The sequence below is a fragment of the Morone saxatilis genome, unplaced genomic scaffold (genome assembly GCF_004916995.1).
Source record: "Morone saxatilis isolate NCDOM2014 unplaced genomic scaffold, NCSU_SB_2.0 Contig22, whole genome shotgun sequence".
Lineage (NCBI taxonomy): Eukaryota > Metazoa > Chordata > Actinopteri > Moronidae > Morone > Morone saxatilis.
Window position 1 is genome coordinate 22,219,671 of NW_023339785.1, and position 23,533 is coordinate 22,243,203.

Here is a 23,533-nt window from a genome sequence, read left to right on the forward strand (position 1 = left end):
TCATACTTTTGGACAATCTCCGCTCAGAGGCATTCATGGTGGTGCACTTCGTTGTAAAAGTAACAGAAGTAGCTGGGTGAAGTGAAGACAGCTTCAGCACCCTGCTTTCTTACATCCACACACCTGGCCAATCACTGTACAAAGTCCACGTGTTTTTTGGGCTGTTTTTCATAGGAAAGGTGTGGGTAAAAAGGTTTCAGATGCCGTTAGACAAGCACGCCTAGGTTGTAGGCTCTAAGCATACCACTGTACCTTAACTTTGTTGTTTCCTTTGCTGTCCTTTTGAATGTAAATTGTAAGATTTGGCAGTGCCCAATGACAAGTTGACTAGACCTTGCAGTCAAATATTAAATGCGCTACCTTGCGTTTTGCAGCAGTTTTGTTAACTTTTCACCTGATTAGAGATCCCTGGAGGAAGTAAATCTGATTTCAGCTTTGTTGATTGCAGACTTGATCAGAGATGCTGATCTTAATAATTCATTACTGTATCATAATAGACCACATGAAGAAATAGCTGAATGTTAAGCCCCCACTATGCCAGGCTCTCTGGCTGTTAGATACACCAATCCCTCACAACCGTAAATCCTTGTGTGTTGGTGTTGTCTCTAGGTGGCCCACACATACTCATTGAACAATTGGCACCACAGTTCCTTTGAAAGAGGATAGACGCCTGCATTTATTAGAGCAGTTTCGAATTCAAACAGCATTGCTCTAAACTCAAACTAAAGGAAAACAGGCCCCAGAGTGTAAATAAAACATTACAAACATGCCTGGTGTGAAGATATACCAACAGTTTTGCATTAGAGAGTAAATGCGCTTGGTCTGCACCCCAGTTAACAGGGTGGTCTAATGTTTAGAAAGTTAGAGCCTGTTAGCTCCTTAAAGGTTTGATCCCCCTCCAAATGTCTGCTCTGCTGAAGTGTCCTTGAGAAATTCCCTTTATTCATATTAGAAAAGACGCTCCCTTCTACCCCACACAAAGAAACAACCATCAGGAACCAATAGGGAGTCAGAAAAATAGTACACAAAAGTGCAACATCAAACAGTTCTTTGCAGTTAATTAGCATACATGGTAAACTGACAGCGGTTTGTTCAGTTTTGCAATTGACTGGCTAAGCTTCACACTTAGTTCACACTGTTGCTATGCCTGTCAAGCTGTCTGTTCTCACCCAGCACACACGCTGTTTACAATGAGGATGGTGACAGATTCACTCCAATTTTTTGGTAAGGTTTGAAACAATGATGAGTTCTTCATTTCAGACAGAGATACACAAACGCAGCCTTCTCGTTTATAACTGGTGCATGCCGACTGAAATGACAACTGTCACTGGCAGCTGTATCTAGCAAGTTAAAAAAGCCAACACTGGCACCATAAGTTGGTCTAAAATGCTATCTTTGACTAACTTATTAATATTTCCAGCTGACTTTTAGCGTTTTAAAACAACAATCTTAAATGTGCCAGTTCCAGGCAAAAATTCAGCATCCTCAAAGGTTTGTAATAAGGCAGATAAAGAAAGCTTTTTTCTTTTATTGTAGTGTTGAGCTAGTTAGAACAAGACAAAATATAACTTCAGACTTAAAATGTATGCTTTATTGTTCATATTGTTTGGACATTATCTCAGGTAAAAACTTTGGCAGAACAGGACAGAGCCGCTATAACATTATAGTCTAATTTTGATGCTATACTGACTTGTAACAGGGTGAGAGCCTCTGTTACACCTGTTCTCGTGCTATAAACTTTGGTGTTGGGAGAAGTACATATTGCTTCAAGGCACGCCAACAAACTTGGAACCAGCCTCTCACTTATTGTTAGTATTGCTGATACTGTATGTGGAAACATGTACATCTTTGTAACCTTTTGATCGTTATGTTGTGGATCTGCAATGATATATTCCATGTGACTGTTAATGTGTCTTGTATGTGTGTGTTTTTGGTGTTTCTACCCTGCAAAGTGTCTTCACAATGGTTTAAGACAGATCCAATAAACGATGGGAAAAACGCTCTAGTTGTAGGAATCTATTACTTTATTCAATTTGACCTTAAGGGGTTGGTGTAATTTAATATTAATGTAGCACTTTCTGTTGCCAAGCCCTTCCTGGCATAGTTACTTAGTCCCTGTAGTGTAATGCTGGCTATATAAAACAGCACATGCATTTTGTTTTGATTTAAGATGATCTGGAATTCACTGATAGCTCCCACATTACAGGAGCGCATATGGAGACATTTTACCTCCTGTTGACTGTAGCTTCGCCCTGCATTGTAGCTTTTGTGACCGTTTACTTACTTCTCACGTCAAAGAATTATATCCAGTCGTGAAGAGCTGCTCCAAACACAAATGTAATGCACCTGAAAGGCAGTGATAGCTGTTCCCACGAATGGAAAGCCTCCTGTGAACAATAGTGTAGCTCTGGCTGCTGCTTGCCAAGTAGCTTGCCATGTAAATAATAATAATAATGTATTGTTTGGAGCCAATTATTAGACAAAGGCAATTTGTTATATACAAAACAGTGGCTGGGCTATTTCTCTGCTGTGCTGGAGGGCAGTGAAAGCTCCATCCAAAATACAAAGACCCACATGGTAGTGATTAGATTTATCCCCTCTGTACTCACTTCAGTACCACATGCTGGTGCTAAGCCCTTATCTTCTGCGTTTAAAGCAGATGTTGTCAAATTAAATGCACCACAGGCTACGTGCTGATTATCTCACTGATGGTACTGCTGTCTTCAGCGAACAACTGGCTTCTTTTGTTCTTAAGGAATGTTGACATTTGATAAACCGATGGCAAGCAGCAATATGTTTTTATGATCCCACCCCTAAGGCAAGAGAGTAATTTCTCTGTCGGATCCACAGCATAAAAAAAGTGGTCTTTAAAGAACAGTCAAGACACTATCTTGCAAACCAAAAAGCACTTGTCTCAGCATTTTGGTTTGTGAGTTGTTATAGGTGGTGATGAACATTTCTTTGCTAAAGAAAACACTTCTCACCTCCACCACATTCCACAGTGTTTCCTGTAGAGTGGTTAGTTTTGCTGCCCTTGGGGAGCCATTGATAACAATGTCTCAATGCTTCTGTGTGCATGTGTGATTATGCATAGTGATTGAGTCTTACCCCAGATTGAGCCTCTCTGTGTCTTTAGGAAAGGTGTTCGGTATGGTGGTGAGGTGTCTGAATGTACAATGGACCTCTTTAGCACCTGGACAGCTACAGCTCCGTGGGCAGGATGGGATGGCATCTACGGGGGAGATCTACAGAGGAGGAGAGGAGGTATGCAGGATAAAGGGCCGGTAGGATGAGAGGAATGGGTATAACCAGAAGGCAATCAGATGGAGACGGTTAGGAATAAAAGAAAGGAGGGGGTACATAAGATAAACAAGGGAGGGTATGATATAGGAGGTATGAGAGGGGAGGCAAATTTAGAAAATCAGAAAAGATGAGATAAGAGAAGCAAACAGATGAGTTCAGACCTGTGTAGGCACTGACAGTTTGGAAAGAAATCAATACTTGGGAAAGTAAATAGACTCGAGGCTTATATAAAATAGATCAGGCGTATTAACATCTCAGAGCCAATATTTGTCTTATTTTCAAGATTACCTTAGAACAACGTGCTAAAGGAATTCATTGACCTAAAAATCCTTATATTGTGTTTTTCTTTAGCAAACTTAAAAATTGCTGTGGCGTTTTGTCTGTAAACTGAGTGGTTTCCCCAGTGAATTATCAGGACAACAACATTTTCTTAAAACTCCAACAGGCTCGCTCTTTTTTGTACACTGGGTGTTAAGTTGTAAGTGACTTTTATCAGTCGCCACTGACTTCTGTAAGATGTCGAGAGCTTCTGCAATGAAGATTTACCGTTTGCCAAAGCAGTGATGAGAAGAGCAGGGGGAACCACGCTGCAACCAACCTGCAGAAGATGTTGGAGCACCACCTGAGCGCCATGACTGGATGGCTGTCTGACTGCTTACGTCATTAATACACCTGCAGGAAGGGATGAAAAGATTTAGATGCACAGTTTTATGTTGACAAATACTAAACATTTTAAATACTAGAGAGGATTTAATCCAGGGCTGTTGTAGTGGATTGTACAGATGGGTGACATATTAAAGGTAAAACCTGTATAAATGAGAAACATGACAAGAAATAAAAAGCAAAAGAAATTCCCATGATAGCATTAGAAAGACTGAGAGAGAAAGTGAGTGAATTATCCACAAGTGAGTAAGTTGACAACTGTAGCAGCTCTCCCAATACTAAACTATTCGCCCTCAAGGTTGATAAAACAAGTCAGAGAGGTTTGGACACTCACTTAAACCCTGCCTGTCTACTTTACTGTTTTCCTTGGGGAACTCAAATCCTTTTTTATCCAACATAAATCATGTTCAGAGCTAGGAATATGTGTTCATTTGAAGACGCGCAATAGACACCTCATCTGTCGGCATCAGTGGATTAAAGACTCAAAGTCACACTCTGGTAGCTCAAACAAACACTGGAAAATAGAATTCAACACAATGCAATGCGACAGTGGAAAATAACCACTTAACATTGGCAGTTGTGGTTTTGCTACAGTGCTAGGTGGTTTGGAACTCATAATGTTGGTTTAAATGTTAACATACTCCTATTACATACCAATTACATACAACCACACTCACTGGAATTGACACTCACACACCCCTACACACAGGTTCGATAGTTAATAAACTCAGGAGGGAGAGAGAGAAATGATGGGAGCAGGAGGAGAAAGAAATAAGTTCACAGGTAGACCCAAACAACACACATATTTTAAGTCATTAGGGGCCAGTCTGGGGTTTCTGGTTTCCACCTCTATCTCTGTTCTCTGCTCACATGGAGGCTAATTCACCTAACAGCTGTGTGTGTGTGTGTGACATTTATGGCAGAAAGAAAGGAGGAAATTGCCCTAGAATTTGACCTGGATCGTGTTATTCATAATTATATAATCATGCTCTGTCCCTTACTTACACACACACACACACACACACACACACACACAGCAGTTTGGACTTCCTGATCTGACAAACACATTAGCCTACCAAGAGGTCAGTCAGGCTCCTTATTTATTTCAGTGGTGAAAGTTTGGATCAAATTAATTAAAAGATTTGTTTTTTAGAGTGACAGCTGGTGAGAAGAAGTAGAGCACAGTCTCAGTGCCAAGACAATCAGGTTTCTTTAGTAGTACATTAGGGTCTACAAGGTGGAAGCCAAGGACATGTTGGCTCTGCAACACTGTCCTTTCATGTGATGAATTAATGTCAGAGCAAATAGGACTTCTACTTGTAATGTCAACCTAGACAATATAAAGTACAGTAGGCTAAGAATCTGTAGCCATGCTAGCAGCTTTGTGAGGCCGTACGCCAATAGCTCTTTCCAGGCATTCCCATGTTGAACCCAGAATTTCAGAACTTGAAAGTACGACTACCAAGTGTTTCAATTTAAGTTTTTGGGGTGTGTGGAACTGGGACATTTACTCATGAAAAAAACACACAGCTGCTGATTTTATTTATGTATTTCATAAGACCTTAAACACCAAAGGCCATTAGCTCCATTACACTGGATGGAGTGAACCAATGGCTAGCACAAGTATGAGTGGTTTGATTTGGGTGGACCTTTTCTGGGGCTATCTTTCAACATATTGTTGCTAATGTTTTAAGATAATAATCCAAATATCTAGGGATTCTACTAAGTACTTATATTCCTCTAAGGCACAGTAGTACAACCTCTCCTGTTTCCGCCAATCATGAAATTATTTTTTGCTTCCTTTCTCTTGCTGGCAGTATGAGTTTGGTTCCTTGCATAGCCCATTCACTGATCATAAAGCAGCCCCTATAGAAAGGAACAAAGGAGTGAATGACGGATTTTGGCAGGAATTTGAGAAAACCATGTGTCAGTAAGCATATGATTTTGATAAGCAGGAGGTCGGGAAGTGTTGTGCTCTGCCACTTTATCTCTGTCTGTTGAGAATTTGGGAGGGGATTTAAATGTACAGGGAAACCGTTTTCTCATCTCTGCTCATCTGTTTTCTCTTTCTCTTCTTTCTCTTCTGCTGTCTTCTCCTCTTCTATCATACTGTCCTCTCTCTCCTTGCCTCACCTTGCCTTGTCATTCTCTGTTTTTACATTCTCCTCTCATTTCCTTGCCTGTCCTCTCTCACTGTCTCCAAAGTACTAACACAGGAGAGCTGGTAAAGCCATTAAAGGAGGGCAGGAGCAGAGACCTAGCTGGCTGACAGCGTTTACCTGTGATTATAACCCCTGATAGTAGAGACTGACTGAACTGACACCTTTATTGCTCTGTAAAGTCAAGGTATAAACTGTTGCATCAACAGGATTTAGTCTTACCTGAGCTGTATTAAAGGTGAGGGTCGCTGAACAGCTGTGTATAACATCTAATAAAATGCATCCAGTATCCTTTCAACATGTCATTTAGATCATAGAACTGATGACCACATTTACACAGCCAATATGGGACATTCATTGTGAGCCATAGGTACAGTACAGTGTATGACCAATGTCAGATCATGGTTTTTTTTAAATGTTAAGCATGAATTCTTATGATCTTGGCCCCAAGGTGACAAAGTCATTATTAGAGACCTGAGGGCGCAAGTTCAAGCTCCTGCTAGAGTGTCCTTGACCACAATAATGAATCTGGAACAGCTCAGACCTTCTGTCCTGGACATAACCCTGACCTTTGACCTCCTTCTGGAAGAGGAGAAGGATTTCCCTCTGTGGATCAATAAATGGTTGTTGTCATACTGGCTGTAGATGCACATATATTGACAGGAAATTGGTGTAATTTGAGTGTGAAATTCCATTCTTGTCCTGAGAAACAGCAGTTAAATCAGTTTCCTATGACGAAGTATTGGCAGCTAAGGGTTCTGCTACAGGCACGGTCTAACGCTATAGGTGTGTGTGAGGACGTGCGTGTGTGAGAAGTTACTGTTTGCTCGATGGCTGTTAAAGAGGTTAGCGACGCTGCCAGAATCAGCTATATCGGAACCAGAGAGTATTTCTTCATTGAAAGAAGAGCAAAGAACGGCACTGAAGGCTTTTCTCGATGGAAAACATGTTTTCACTCTTCCCCCGACTGGTTTCAAGTAAGAATTTGACGACGTGACATGGTTCCTTGATCTGATTGGTTGAAGTTTGTCTGTGATAGATGTTGAGTGACAGATGGTTCAGCCAATCACCTGCCATGTATTTTTTCTTAGAATGCCAGCCCTTTTCCAACAACAAAAATACATTCAACATCATAATTGCATTTAGGAAAAATATAACCATGCATCTTGTTTTTGAGACGCCCTGTGCAATTACCCCGTGAGTGAGGCTAATGTGCTAGCATGCAACATCCATCGGTCAATAATCTACTAACAACTCTATTAGTGTATATGTTATACACCTAAAGTCCTTTAGAACTGATCAAAAGCCAAATCGGTCTACTTATACATGGTGTATTCCTTAAAGAATGTCTGAGCGAGGCCAATGCATCTTTATGTCAAAAGCTTTATGCTGACTGCAAGCCAAGTCACAGCTGCTCTATTCAAGATAACACATGTCAAGAGAGGAATACAATATGATTCCCACATGTTTTCCATGCAAGCCTGTAATATCATGTGCTGCCCATATATCCTCATTCAGAAATCTCTTTCAACATAATTTGTGGATTTGTGTTGCTATTGGATACCAACTGTGTCTCCGAAAGGTTCATTAGCAAGTTGAACAACAATGTTTTATGACTGACTAACATATATTGGCACGTGATAAAATAATTATCGCCAGTCCTACTCACTTCATCAACATTTGGCTTATGGTAATTTATTTAAATTTATTACATTGTGACATAGCTTTTTCATATTCTTTAAAGACTTCTGAGGCTGAATATAGTCCACTTTGGTTTTAGAAGTCCATTTTATTTATAGATGTTGTAAAAGAGGTAAAAATATGAAACAAATGTCGTTTTTTTTTTGTTTTTTGTTCCTCTTTCTCAATGTTAATTGATTGCTTGAACTATTTTCATTGGCAGATTCCTTTCAGATTTGCCTTCCAAGTATTGGCTGTACAGTTTGGCTTGCTAAAGTGGCACAGGGAAGAAGCTCAGGTGGCTTTTAAGCACATCTGAAATACTTTGTACAGTCTAGGCAAAGTCTAGCAAGTTTTATTTAGCCTGTGGTGTATTATGACTGAAAGCTGGCCCCCTTTAATCATTAAAACAAAGCTGCATGTGGCTAATAAATACTTAAGAGTGTATTTATACAGAGCGTCTGTTTGCCTTAAGTGCTCATTGGTACCAATATGATTTAAATGCATTTGGTTCTGGTTATAGTAAACAAACTTTACCAGCAACAGGCTGTGTATGACAGAAATGTCTGTGTCTTGCAAACAGTATATCAAGTATAAATATTTGCAATTTCTGATGCTCTTTGAACGCAATATGAAAATCTTTATATAGTTATTGTATACTTTTTTTTTGGTGGCTGGAGGATTACATGCAAAAGTCAATCAACAGATGAATTACTGTGACACCAACTACATCTGTCAATACATGTCAGTAAGTATGAAATCAGATTTCAAAGCTTTGATGTGGCAAAGACGAATATGGCCCTAAAACTGTCACTTTTGCAGCCGTTCGACACCCATTAGACAACTGCACGTTATTCAACTGACAGTTTTAAATGAGAACAATTAGTCATCAGCCATACATCAACTTCTGTCAGTTAAGTGTTCACAGTCCTGGAAGAAAATTACACTCATACTCAGATTTTAAATGAGAATCTTCATATTAAAACCAGAGATCTGCACAGAAAACATTAACCCAAGCAAAAGTCTCTGTTAAAGTTACTTTTACATCTGGGAGCATTTAACAAGTTAAACCTCAGGAGACTCACCTGGAAATTCCTCCAGAGGGGAAAAAAATAAACAGTTTAAGTACAAAATAGACCCCAAAACAAGTCCTTTAGTTTCGACTGCAGGCTGGAAAGTCAGAGTTTTACAAGAAAAACAGGCGTAAAAAAGTATCCAGTTGATGTTTTAGTCCTGTGGATGTTTGCTGACTTGTAAAGCCACCGAGGTCCTGATGTCTGTGAGGGAGAGAGAGAGGGGATGGAGCGCTTTCTATGTGTGTGTGTGTGTGTGTGTGTGTGTGTGTGTTGGGGGGGATTAGTTTGACCCTCTGTTGGTTCTTAAGGCATCTGGATTTCAGATTAGCTTCTTTCTCGTCCCGTTCTGTAAGTGTGCGGTGAGGAATGCTGCTTCTCCATCCCCTTCTACACATACGCTCCTTCCTTCACCTCCTCCATTCATCTCCTCTCCCTCTCTCTCTCTCTCTCTCACTCTCTCTGCTTTAACAACCACTCGCTCTCCCTCTTGGAGACTTCCATTTCACACAGGCAAACCTGGTGGAAACATTATCACTTTCCTGTCCTTTTTTGCTATTTTCTTTCTTTCTCCCTCCCTTTGTTTACCTCCTCTCTCAATCTCTGCTCTCTTTCTCTTTTCCCTCTCTGTCTGTTTTTCTCTTTACACGCTTTCACCTTTCCAACCCTCCCTCTTCCTCTCTTTTCTCCCTCTTGAGGTACATTACAGCTTCTGAATACAGATTAGCCAATTATAATAATCCGTCTATAGATATCAAGCCTGCGCCGGCGGCTACACACACTGACACGTACTTTGAAAAAGTTGGCAGGCAGTTTGTATTATTCATTTGATCTGCCCAGATAAAATTCACAGTGAATTAAACAGGATGGGAAGATTTTATCAGTCCAATTGTCCTTTAAGCCCTGAAACTGTAGTGTTGAAACATTGTGGCACCATACCTTGGCTGTGTTTACATAGCAATTTACAGGACTGAAGGACTGACTTTTTTTTTCATGTAGAAATGTAAAGTCTGGGCTTTTCACAACATGACTGTTACACAGACATATTGTGCACGTTGACTGTAATAGGTCTGATCTTGTTCGTACCATTTGGAAACACTTAAGTCACTGACCTGCTCATTTGTTGCCAAAGTCAGACTCTAAACAAATCTAGGCCTATATGAATAGGTTTTTTGTGACAGAGCTCTTTTGTTAACATGCCCAGCCTCTCACTTCACTTCTATTTAGTTGACTTCACTATAGGGACGAAAGAGATGAAAAGGGCTGTAAAACCTGTAACACAGGCCTGCTAATACTCTGTTGGAGCAGTGAAGGAGTTAAAAAGTTTTCACACCAACAGAATTAAAGTTTACACTCATAAAATGATGAAAAGTGCAAAATTACAACAGGTTTAAGTTTTTTTTAAAATCATATCACATACAGAAGTAATAACAATCTCATCTCAAAGTAAATGTAGAAGCTGTTTTTGATCATAACAGGATCTTCATTAGTAGATAAACTTTGCCCAGTTATGGAAATGGTTTACACTTTAAGATGTTCAAATTCCATTTTTTTTATCCACACTACTCGTGTAGTTCTACATATGGCAGTGTCTGTTTGTTGGTCCAACAATTTTGTCCCCAGACCGACTTTTCTGATCCCTGATTTTTCCCCACCAGCAGGTTGACCTTTGTGTTTTAGTTGTGAAATGTTTTGTCACTTATTGAATGGATTGGACAGACAATGGTGAAAATTTGCCTCAAAAATTGAAAAAAGTGTGACGACGACACTGACATAGCTGTTGTTGTGAGTAGACTTGGACATTTGTCACTACTGATTGGTTAAAGAGTGAATAACAACCCAAACAGAAAATAGCTAACATGAATTGTGGCTGAATAATGACATGAAACAAATTAGCATTTTAGTCGTAATATCAGGTTACCATTATGATCATAATTCATTATTATTTCTAAAATAATTTAAAAAAAAATTAAGATAACAGTGTTTTTGAAAATAACTTTTGTCTTGTGCATCAAGATGTTGTAAGTTTGACAAACTTGATGACAGCTTCAAACAGACTGATCACTATATTTAGATGGCAAAAAAGATGTACATTTATATCAGATATGTGCCGGATTTAGGCAAATTACTACTGGAATTCATTCATTCTTTTCTAATCCCTAGTTGTCTCAGACAGGAGACAACTGCACTTTGACATCACTCAGCACCATCTCTCTGCACCACATACACACACACACATACGTACACATTTCAGTCATCAGTTTATCATACTGATGACGGTGCCTGGTGCCAGTTCCATGGGCCAAACCTCGCTGGCATTCTTGTGCCACATTCTTTTTCTCCCAAATGTACAACAGACACAAGTGAGTTACTGTAAGCAATAACAAACTTTGCATCCTGTTTTGACAGGCTTCTTGTAATGTTTTTTGATTTGTGAACATGTGAGTGCATTTTGGAGGCTTATGTGCATGCTCATGAGTATAAACATTTCTATGGCTCCTCCATCTTACAGAATAAATCTCCTTGTCTTGTTCTGTTGGTGGCTCTGGTTGGTGGTTGGTGGGAGCAGCCTGGTTACAACATGAAACAGGTAAGAAATGGTGCTGAACAAATAGAAAAACATGAACTTCATTATTCCCCACTAGAATATAAATACAGAGGCTTCTTTGTGAGACATGATCGCTAAGCCACATCATGTTGGCTAATCCAACCGTTCACCAGCCAGCAATAGATTGACATTTACACTGCAGAGACAGGGTTCAACAACAGTTACAAGGTCTTTCCAAGAATTTGCCAACAGTTTTCCCCTTGACATGTGGTATTGAACTGAAAATGCCTAATGTACAATTATATGTGTTTTGTTTTGTGCATTACATTTATTATTTGTGATCAAATGTACGGTTGTGATGCACCTATTTCCTACCTATTTCTGCTTCAGTCAGTGATTTCCTGTACTTCCCAGAATATTTTGACATCAATCCAACAAAGTTCCTGGAACTTATTCAGCAGTGCAGACTGTGAAGCCAGGGGTTGTATTAGCCAAAAAAACAAAAAACAAAAAAATAAGAAAGAAAAAAGAGCATGCCCTCTACTCTAATTGTCTTCTGGATCTTTTGCGTTCTTGTTTACTTGTGGTTCCAGCTGATGTTTAAATGGACTCACACTAGAAGTGCAGTGCAGTTGAACTGTGTGTTTATACAAAAAGTGAGGCGAAATTCAATGGAAAGACATAATTAAATGCAAATATGCCCAAGGTGGTACAAAGTCATAAATGCAAGAGTTAAAAGTGTTGAACTTGAACATCTGTTTCATAAGCATACTGATACAAGAGAAAAAAGGACACAAAGAAATGATGAGTAAAACATGAACATGGTCAGTATGTCCCTTATTAGGTACTCACTGAAATGTCACGTTTTTTTTACATTCCTTCTATAAAATTCACAAGATTAAAGTAATTTAAAATTCAACTTGCAAGACAAGAGATTTAGGTTGCCAACAATTAAAATCAACCATTTGTCTAATCATATTTATGTGATGTGTCTCAAACAGAGATAGAAAAAGGCCAAATAGAGAAAGAACTTCCGCATGTCATGTAATCTGCCTCAGTGTAGGTTTTTGTTTATATTCTTTGTTTATTGCGACCCTCAGCTGAAAGTTCAGGGTACAGTTATATTATTCTGTTTTAACCTTAGTATGATGTTCGAGTGATCTTTATTCCTTTTAAATCTCTCACTGCAGGTCTCTGATTCTCTTAATCCCACAAGTTCTTTACCATACAACCTCTCCCTACTTAGTCTCAGCAGTTCCATATATTCTATAAACTGCCTTCACTTTGTTTCTTTACCCTGTTTTGTAGTCCTGTAGGCTGAGAAGCAGTGTTTATAGCATATCCCCCTTTGAAAGGAACTCTTCAGTTTATTTGGAGTAGCATTACTGCAGGAGAGGCTCCATTCCACATATTAGCCTGTGGATTAGACACTTATTGACTGTAGCCCAGCTTGTGGGCCCTAACCCTGTGATGTTTGTTAACTTTTCTGCTTCTCTCATGGAAATCTGGAATATCCTAAAAACACATGAATGAACATGAGAATGACATTGCGTGCTACCAGTTACGTGCACAAGGTACCCTATAGTGTTTGTATGAGACGTTTTCGCCAGAAAGCCTTTCTGCTAGAGAGCCCTTTTAACACATTAACACTGTGAAAAGGTCACAGTTTGTTTAAGTTTAGGCAACAAAACTACTTGGAAACTACAGTGGGCGCAAAATGCGGGAAAAGCGCAAACACCCCTGTCTAGAGCCAGTGTCCTTCTGAGCTACTGTAGAAACATGGTGGAGCAACATGGCAGACTCCATTGAAGGCAACTTGCGATGTTTGGCGATAAAAAATGGCTTCTTTCTAAGGTAACAAAAATATAACAATATGTTTATTTTATAAAGCTGGAACAACTGGAGCAATAAGTCCATAACACATAATTCCAGATTTCTTTACGATTTCCTGGGAAAGCTGAAACCTGGCGATCCCTCATCTTTACTTTACTTTAAAGCTGCTACTGAGAATGTGTCAGTGCAGAGATTAGAGAGTGAAACATGGCTGTGTGTTTGTGTTCTCAAGGCTTTTCCTTCTCTCTGTTATTGTTTTTTATGGTACCCTCTTATTTTCACTTTCTTCCCCCGTACTTTCACTGGATTATCCCGCCCAGCTGTGTTGATTTGTCAGCAGCGATGGGAACAGAAGGAACTGAAGCACCTGTATGTCTCTCATCTATTTCTCTCCAGCTCTTGTCACGCACTTTCTGTCTTCTCTTCTTCACTCACTCCTTCGCAGAGCCAAGATTCCATCAACTTATGGACCATAAAACATTAATGCTCTCCATTTGCAGTGTGCTGCACTATTTTATACAGGTTTCTACTTTTTAGGAAAAACAGAACAACGTTTTTAAAACAGGAATGTTAAAAAGTGACATTTTTAACAATTTTAAACATATAATGTTACTTAAGGTTAATATATATTATATATATTGAGGGAAAAGATTAAAGTATGTGTGTGTGAGTGTGTGTGTGTGTGTCCTCCCTCCAGGTGAAACCCATTAAAGACCAACTGCCAAAATGCCCTTGTTACCACGTCCCCCTTCACTGCGAGACATCTGCAGGAACGTCACACTTTTATTTTCACAGCCATGATTTAATATTAAAAAAACAGATGAATATCTAACTTAAAAGAGCAAATTAAAGCTGCGGCGTGGAACTTCTGTCTCCCCCCCATGGCAGTGAGATTAATTACATAAACACTGTTGAAGCGTGCTTATGACTTTATTATTGTTTCATTTTTATCTGAATCATCAGAAACCTTTCTTCTTTTTCTGGTATAGGCCTCGCCGTACTCCTTCACTACATTTGCTCCTCCATTAGGCTCGATCAAACCAGTCATTGCTGGTCAATCTAAAATGCATCACTACCAGCGCCCGCCAATGTGGGAATGACGACACAGACAGAGATATATTGTATTGTATTACTTTATTAATCCCACAATGGGGAAATTCCCTTGTCACAGCAGCAATTACTTTAAATAAACAAATACAGATGTTTTACCTGTTTAAGAATTATAATTTCCAGTTAAAAATGTAAAGACTTATTTTCTTAATAAATGTAAAGTCTGTTAGTGTGGTCATCAAAAACAAGACTTTCAGCTGGTATTAAATTGCTCTTAAAACAGACTACTTTTCTGCTGCATAAGTTAATGATCATGTTTATAAAGCCACGTTGTGTCAGGATTTCAGTTGTTCAACCTTCATCGTGGTGCCAATACTTGATTCAGGGACACCAAATCACGTTAAACATTTCAACTATTAGAAATGTACTAGAAGAGCAGCTTTTGTTAAATTAACTTGATTACACTATAGAGAGTCTGAGCTTCACTGGTTGCCTAGTGATCCTGCAGTTTTATTTTTCACATCATAACCTGTAGGATGGCTCTAACCTCCCTAAGGGGATTAATTATAATTAAGGATGCAGGGATTATATAAACCTCCAAAGTTTTATGAAAAACAGTCTCTAAACCACAGTTGGGTTTTAGACATCAGTGCTGCTGTAAGTAGGAGATCCGCCTTCTTCAGTTTATACTTAAATCAACAAGAATAGTGAGAATGAAAGTTAATTTCTAACCATAGAAATGGGAATTTAACAAAAACGGGATGTGAATGGCTGTTAGTGGCTGTCCAATGGCTCCCAGTTGATGATAGTTGAATCACAAGATGTGATTGAAGGCTCCAGAAAAAGGCTAGTAAGTGGACCCTGAGTACTGGTATAGCTGAAATAGCCTGCTATTGTTTGGTCCACCCAAACTAATGACTATCATTCACTAAGATAACAGTGAAAGTGGAATACACACACAACATTTTTGAAAAACAAGTCATGGCCAAATAAGCAAGCAAACAGGCTCATTATCACCAATTGCATTGGCAAATTACATGAGTCAGCTGTAAAATTAATCCACCCATTGTGCCCAAAGCCAACTGTATAATTGGATCACTCTGTGATCTTAAAACCTATTTCATATTTGCCCACAAAATCTCACTGCAGTTTCTAAGAGAAACATGAAAATCAGAGTCTGATTATCATCATTATCTAGTAATGACACCAATCATTTAGTCACTGTGTGAGAAATTATTGTAGCACACAGAGTTTGGTGCACATCTATCACCAGTAAAATATCTCAGTTGGAATCTATGTTGCACCATGTGAAGCCAGGGCACAGAATGGGGAGAGCAAGGTAGATACTTATATCAATTACATACAGGTATTGTGATGTCTATATATATTTTTATTGGAAATCTCCTGATGGAAATGACAGCCAAGTTTTTCTCCAGATTTCTGAGCACAACTTTGAGCGCTGCCTGCTACAACAGGTTTCTCCCTGTTTCACGAAGCTTGATGTTACTCATGCTCATGGTATTCCTCAAAGTGTTAGCAGTTTGCTTTGAGTAGGTTCTTTTGTGTGCCTCCTATCAATTTAATTCCTCCCTAGAATCACATAAAATCTCATTTTAGTGTTCAGAGTGCACACTGCTGTTTCTAATGTTGGCGGTTCCCACTTCGTTTCTTGGAGTCAGGTTTTTAATGTGTCCTGAAACAGCACTCAGTGAGCGGCCATATAGTTTTGTATTTTTAATTCCTTTTATTTTATCTTTATATATTACAATATATTTGTCAGGTCAAGATTTAAGAACTTCAGAATAGACAAAAACTAAAGGCTTTTCCTGTATATTTGAATTTTATTTTAATAAGTTTTGTAAGAACACAATATTGTTTCATTTAATTTTTGTTAACTAAAATGTTTTTTTTCACAGATTTTAGTTCACGTTTAGTTAACTATAACAACCTTGAGCGCTCTGTATTGGTGTGTCTCTTCCCATTCTCAATGAACTCAACAAACAAAACCTGACACCAGTTTTTATTTTAGGCAAATGAATCTGCAGCCTCAAGCGTCACAACATGCTTCTCTTTTGCAACCTCACCTGATTTCACTTGATAAGACAGCTGTATTTCTTGCATATGAGCTTTAATCCAAGGGGACATTTTACAGCTCTGAGCTTCTGCAGTGCTACAGGCAATGCAGCAGACTAACTATTTGGTTTTATCATCCAAACATTAAAAAATCATGAGAACAGATAAAGGGAAACATTTGAATATCTAAGAGACGAGACGGACTGGAGATTCTCACCATTCAACAGACAGAGAGACTCACACATACATTTAGAAAAAAATAAGAAAGTTATCAAGGTTGTGCACATACGAAAGAGAAATACACTTTTTCTGAAACATCTGAAAGCTTCCTGTCACAGATGTTTTGTTAAAGTTCATCATTTGGCAGAAACTCGTCTGCTGTGTGGACAGTGTGAGAGCTTCCAGCCAATCAACCTTCCATCAATCCACTTTATTAAATGGCTCTAAATCACTTCTGCCTTGTTCTACATCTCAAACTCAAGCCAGATTACTTCATACACAGCCACACAGCTGTTAAACACCCCTGTACACATGTGTAATGTGATGTTTTTGGCGTTTGTTTGCATGGCAACTGTTGTCAGGATTTCACAGCTCATTTATCAGTCAGTAAATACATGAATCTGTGTGTCGTATTGCCTGTTACAATGTGATGGAGGTTTTTATTGCCTGTATCCACTGAATGATTTATAAGTGGGATGGCAGGTAGTGTTTTTTATACTAGGTCAGCAATTGATAATGTATTATGGTTTACTTGGCTTTCTTGCTATTTCTTTCTTGCTCTAGTGATGGCAATGTTAGTCCAACTGTTGGATGGATTGCCGTGAAATTTAGTGAGGACAGTAATGTCTCCCTCAGGATGAATTGTATGAGTTTTGATCCCCTGATTGTCATCTTGCTCAATCATCAGGTCAAATTTGGTTTATGACTAAATACCTGCAAAACTAATCACATCCCCACAGCCTCAGTTTGTGTTTAGTGCTAATAGTGAGGTTAGCACACTCGTTTGTTCTTTGTATTATTTCAAAACAGACACATCAAATGAATGCATAAGGCTGTATAGAGGAACTAATACTCTTAGCTAAAGGCTTTTAAGGAATTTCTTTTTCACCAAATCGAGGGAAAGGTGGCGTAGCATGCTGTACAGATTGATAAGCCCCTTGAAGCCAAATCTGTGATCTCTGGTCTCTTGGTCTATATAAATAAAACTGCTAACATGCTCCCAATGGCATGTGGATGATTAGCAGCTGTAATGTTAACCATCTTAATTTAGTTTGATAAAATTTGCTAATACACACAAAAACAAGTACAGCCGACGGGCTAACAAGAATGGCATTAATTTAAGTATTAAGTATTGGATTGATTGAAATTTTGACCTGAAAATGTCGCTATAGAGGTAAAGTCAAGGTATCACCAAAGTCATTTTGAAGGGGACATAAATGTCTGTTCTAATTTTACCAACAATCCATTCAATAGTTGTTCTGACATTTCACTCAAACTAGCCAGAGGTAAAGTCAGAGGATCACCAAAGTCATTAAAATACATCCTCTGGGGACCATTAATGTCTGCACATCCACGGCATCCAATAATAGCTGAGATTTTGATGGACCAAAGTGGTCGATAGATACTGATATTACCTTCTATAGAGGATGTGACTACCATGGCTAAAAATCTTCATGAACTGAATATGATGTATTATATAATATAATTAGTTTTGTTTAAGAGCAAATTTGCAGTATGACAGATTACAGCCAACCTGAATCCTCTAGATTAAGTATTCAGCTCAAAGAACTTTATCTACAAAGTACATCAAATACAAAAATAATTTAGTACACTTACATACACTGTTTTACATATCTAGTGTTTTGAGAATCAAATATAGTGTTTATAATATTATAATTATAATACTAAGTGGACATGAGTTTTAAAGTTATAATATGTGATGTTCATGTTTGCATGTAATGAGAGCAGATTGCCATTGCAAAAAACCATGAAATAGAGTGAGAATGAAGAGGACAGGGGAATAGCAATAACACATTGCTATTCCCAACACAGAGGAGCTTGGTGTGTTGACAGGATGGCCTTGTGGAACTGGTTAGCATTTGGAGTGGACTCATCGTGAATTTTGTGAGGAGAATAGACACTAAAAGATGATCTACAGCTCATCTGATAGTCATGAGTCATATTTCTTGTTGTATCTTTATAAGCCCTGAAGGAGCAGGATGGGTTTTTTTGTGTTTTATTTTGTGCAAGTTGCTTTCATTGTGGTAAAAAAAAAAAACAACACTGGTTCCACTGCACATTGTTGCACACAGTCTCTGTTTTTATGGATTTTACTGAAACAAACAGTATCTGATCCTCTTTACATAGGGACCACTTTCAGAGCTATGTTAACTCTTTATTAAATCCTAAAATAACCTTCAGTTTGTGTGCAGATACACACTACTACACTGTGTATTTTAAACATGGTCAAATAAGCCCTTTTTTGACCTCTTACTGTAGGTAACTTTGCTGTAAATTTTTCTGAAGAACATATCTCCAAATGTACACCAGTAGGCATGCTAATGTTACACTACATCCTTCCAAGACTGGGCAAAGCTTTGCACACTCGGCTGCCCGTGAGGCATTGACTAACTGCGCTGGTGCAATCAATGGCTGTCATACTGGGATTAAGGCAACAAACACACCTGATGCATAAACAAGCTTTTCATTCAGAGTCCACCCTCCTGGTTACTTTACCCTTGGGGTGGTGGCTACGCCTGCGTGCACACACCCATCAGCAACCCTCCCTTAAGCCTCTGCTGCACTGCATCCTAAAGGATTTGATGTTTATCCTTCCAGGCAGTGGACAACGATCTTTACTTTATGTCATCTGTGATCACATGTGGTACGGTTCTCCACATCTGTCATGCAGCAGGTGAGGTCATGAATGATGAGGAGTCCAGGGAGGAGACTGCTCTTAGTGGAGCCAAATGAAGTCAGTGGAACATAATGGAGCACTGCATAAGCACTGCTAGGACTGCTGGGAGTTGAGTACCTGTATACCTGCAGCGCTACATAATCCAGTTGTGTGTGTGTGGGTGTGTGTGTGTGTGTGTGTGTGTGTGTGTATACCTACCTTACAGGTGCCAGACATCAGCGTTGGCTGTCACCACTTTAAAAATGTTTGTGTGGGTGTCACTGATAAAACTTTACACCTCTGTCTATTGTATAAATCTCCATGGCAATGACATACAGGAATGAGTTAGCGAGGGCACTTGTCCATGTGTGTGTGTGTGTGAAAGGGAGTGAGTGTGTGTTTCAACAAACAGGCAGAGACAGATGCTTGACAGAACAGAGTTGGACCCTGGGGCCAAAACAAGCCAACTAAGGATGAGGCCCACACACACGCACATGTGCGTGCACACACACATGCACAGGCTGACTTCATAGCTATGCAAATGTAGACCTCGACATGCCACAGTGCTCTTCATCGAGTATGTTACACTGTTATTAAAGTTCAAAATGTACAAGACTTAGTTTCCGAAACAGGATCAATAAAAGGTTAGAATACTGCATGATTATTTATAATGCTCACACACATCAGACCATATGAGATTTAATACAGAGATTATTGATACAGTTGATTTTTGTCAGCCAACAAACTGATGAGACAAAGACTAAAACCTTGTCTAGTTTACTAGAATTCCTTTATTGTACCATCGGGTGCACTTTATTTGCTGTAGTAAACCAACATGGCTGCTAGAACAAATACTTAAAAAATGCACACATTATTAGTTTCTTTCAAACTGTATATATGATTTACTATGATGTAGCAAAAAGTTGGTCTTCCAAGCAGGAAGAAACACAACTTTTGTGTTCACAAGGACATACAATCCAAGTAAACAAAACAAAACAACATTTTTTGTTAAAGGATTGGTAAACAAGTATTTAAAAAAATAATAAAAGTAAAGCACAGTTTCTCCTTGATGTTTGAAATAGTAGTTGTGTCGTTACTGTTCTAGCTTTCCACCATATCTTGTGACAAAGACTAAAAGATGCGGTGAAATTGAGAAACAGAGCAGAACAAGCAGCGTTCAATATGTGTTTTGGCATATGCAGGGTGAAATTAATATATACCAAAGGTGCAGGTGGACCCATGTGAGCTTGAAATGATGACCCTCATTTCCCTCAAAAGAAAAAAAAAAAGGAATAAATTAGGCATAAATAAGGGGGATTCCAGGTCCAAATCCGGTCTCTCACACACACACACACACACACACACAATCTGTGCCTAAAGCTCACCTGTTGAACCTACAGTAACCTGTCAGAAATACATAATACATAATAAAAGTCAATCCAGGTAAGCTCTGCCATTTAACTGCAGGCAGCGAAACATAGAGCAAAGAGAGAGAGAGATAGAGAGAGAGAGGAAGCAAACTAACAGGCGAGAGAAAGAGAATATCTACAATCAGACATTCCAACACAAAACAGTCGACAAGCCAACACACATTCTGCAAAGTGAAGGCGCAGCATGTTGCTCTATGAATGATTATTCATGCCAGCCTCTCCATCACACTCAAAAGTCATGAAATGAACAACGGTTTCATTCTCTCTCGGTCTCCTCTTCTCTTCTCTTCTTTTCTCTCTCTCTCTCTCCTCTCACAAACACACACACACACACACACACACACACACACACCCATGTTCACACTGATTTCATTGGGAAGTAAAATTGAATTTCCATGGACAGATTTAATAAAATATCTTTGCCTCAGTCTACCTGTGTTGATGTAATCTACAATATTCAATCCAGGTAACCTTTCCTTATGTGTTCTATTGCAGGGGTACCAACCCATGGCATAACGTGGTATTTTTGGATCCTCCACACATACAATAACTGTGAGCTTCACATAACACATTTGTATCACACAATAAGACGGGGTGATATGGGTAAAATCCTCTTTCATGGCATATCCAATTTCATATCACAATATCAATATTTCACATATCGTCACATTTCTGAAATGTAAAAGTTCTGTTTATAGATAACTAATACTTTGATACTTTGATTGATGTGTGACAATAAAACTTGATTTGATTATTAAAGTTATTTATAAAGCAATAATGCCAAACATTTATTGCCTACTTATGGGAAGTCATGATAGGCACTATTTTTTGGGCTAAACACACATTGATTGTTTAGAAAATAATTATTAATATATAATGAATAACTAAAACACTTGTAAAGCTTTAACAACTAAACTAAATAATTCACTCTTCCTACGCTCCTCCTTTTATTTGTTCATGTGAATGCATGTTAGTGGGTTTGTGTGTGTGTGTGTGTGTGCACAGTGTTTAGGAGGGTGTACCAATAAATCACGTTAAATTCTCTCAAGGGTTTAGCTGTCACACACAGAGTTTTATACATACACACACACGCACACAGACGCTGCAGGCGGACATGACCCTGTATGTAAGGTTGTGCTGGTAGACCTCTCAGGCACATCTGCTCTTGCCATCTCAGAAACATGCAAACACACAGATTTCATTCTTTACTCTGGAAAGACAGAAAGAGGGTGGAGAAAATAGACAAAAGAGAAGAAGACATTTCAGTTCGGGCAACCTTGATAAACATTAAACCACCTTGTTAAGAGAAAAAACCTTCTGATTATTTGTGCAGGTGTGCATACAGGCTTTTGCTGCCTGTGTGTTAAATCCCATGGATGCAGGGAAATGTATCTGCTTTGTGTTACAACTCCTGAGCCTCTCTCTGCCATGTGTGCAAACTATGATTTCTCTCTCATTTTATCATCTGGAGAATCTCCATCAGCCTCTTTTTTTTATTGAGCAGGTGTTCAAAATAAACACAGTTCCACACAGGTGACTCTTTCATTCTGTATTGAATTCATGTTCAGGTTGATTATAACTTAACCGGCAGAGACACGTTAATCTGCCTCACACTAGATGCTGTCGAATTCAACTGATTGACACAATAATCCTTTGACAACAGCTCAAAGGTAAATGTGATTCACATTTAAATCCATGACTGGACACTGCCAGCGCTAATCAGATTCTTCACTTGTACTGTGTTTTTAATGCTGTCAATCACAACCCAAACATTCAGTCTGAAAAAGGATTTTAGAATTAAACCCATCTTTGTGTATTTTGTGTAAGGGTGTGTCAGCTGATTTGGTTTTAGGTGTTTTGAAAAAAGCAGGCTGACTCTGCTGACTTATTTTTGGTTGATCTGTTAATAATAATAACTTTATTTATAGCGCACCTTTCAAAACAAAGTGCTTTACAAAGTCACGACAAATGAAGTAAGAGAATATTCAAGTACAAAATCACCATCATCAAGGTAAGATAAGATAAGATGTTTACCTTTATTGATACCCCTCAGGAGAAATTCACAACAAGTAAGTATAACAAATATACACAAATATGTAAAAAAAATACACATAAAAGAACAGTTTAAATCAGAAACAGAAAAATAAATTAAGAAAGGGTCAGATGGTTATATTCAGTCTTGATAGATGATTTTAAAAAAGGCCAGTGAATGTTTTTGTCTAATTTCGTGAGGTAGGCTATTCTAAAGATCCTTAAAGCAAAGAGCTATGACTCAATTTCTAACATAGATTTATTTATCAGTTTATATTATTTTATTTACCCTCTTCTTCCCCTTTATTTATCTGTATTAATTTGAGAATTTAATTAGAGAAATAAAGTGCTGCATATATGTTGTGTCATATAGGTTGAAGCTTTTTTTCACTGTTACTCTCCAGATTAATGTCAGAGCAGCTGCCTTTGAGAAGTTTTATTTATTTATTTTCAATTTTTTTGTTGAATGGTAAAAGAGTACGACGGAGTATTAGGGCCATACTAAGAACATTTTTTAATTTTTTGGAAATTACGAGAATAAAGTCGTAATAATACGAGAATAATGGTAATCAGCCCTTAATGAAAGACACAGAAGCTTCAATAGGATTGTTACTTAAAGAATCTGATGTGACCAGCTCAACCAAACAGCAGCCTTTCTCCTTAAACAGTTTTGATGGCTGAGCCAACAGGCTGTCAGTTCTCATAAAATTACGACTTTATTCTCATAAAATTACGACTTTATTCTCGTAATATTACGACTTTATTCTCGTAATGTTACTTTATTCTCGCAATAT

General features: G+C 38.5%; 2 protein-coding genes across 2 annotated transcripts in view; one reads left to right on the plus strand and one right to left on the minus strand.

The window, feature by feature from the left end:
• Window positions 1-9,463, minus strand: part of si:ch211-159i8.4 (matrix-remodeling-associated protein 5) — a 25,522-nt gene extending 16,059 nt beyond the window's left edge. The window contains exons 1-3 of the mRNA XM_035669268.1: window positions 8,891-9,463; window positions 3,850-3,975; window positions 3,109-3,245 (exon numbers count right to left, since the gene is read on the minus strand). Coding sequence (XP_035525161.1) covers window positions 3,109-3,245; window positions 3,850-3,936 — 224 coding nt within the window. The 5' untranslated portion in view covers window positions 3,937-3,975; window positions 8,891-9,463. The remainder of the gene's footprint in view (window positions 1-3,108; window positions 3,246-3,849; window positions 3,976-8,890) is intronic.
• Window positions 9,464-11,151: 1,688 nt separating this feature from the next.
• The window catches only part of hdac3 (histone deacetylase 3), a 19,816-nt gene continuing 7,434 nt past the window's right edge, over window positions 11,152-23,533 (plus strand). The window contains exons 1-2 of the mRNA XM_035668995.1: window positions 11,152-11,241; window positions 11,391-11,468. Coding sequence (XP_035524888.1) covers window positions 11,152-11,241; window positions 11,391-11,468 — 168 coding nt within the window. The remainder of the gene's footprint in view (window positions 11,242-11,390; window positions 11,469-23,533) is intronic.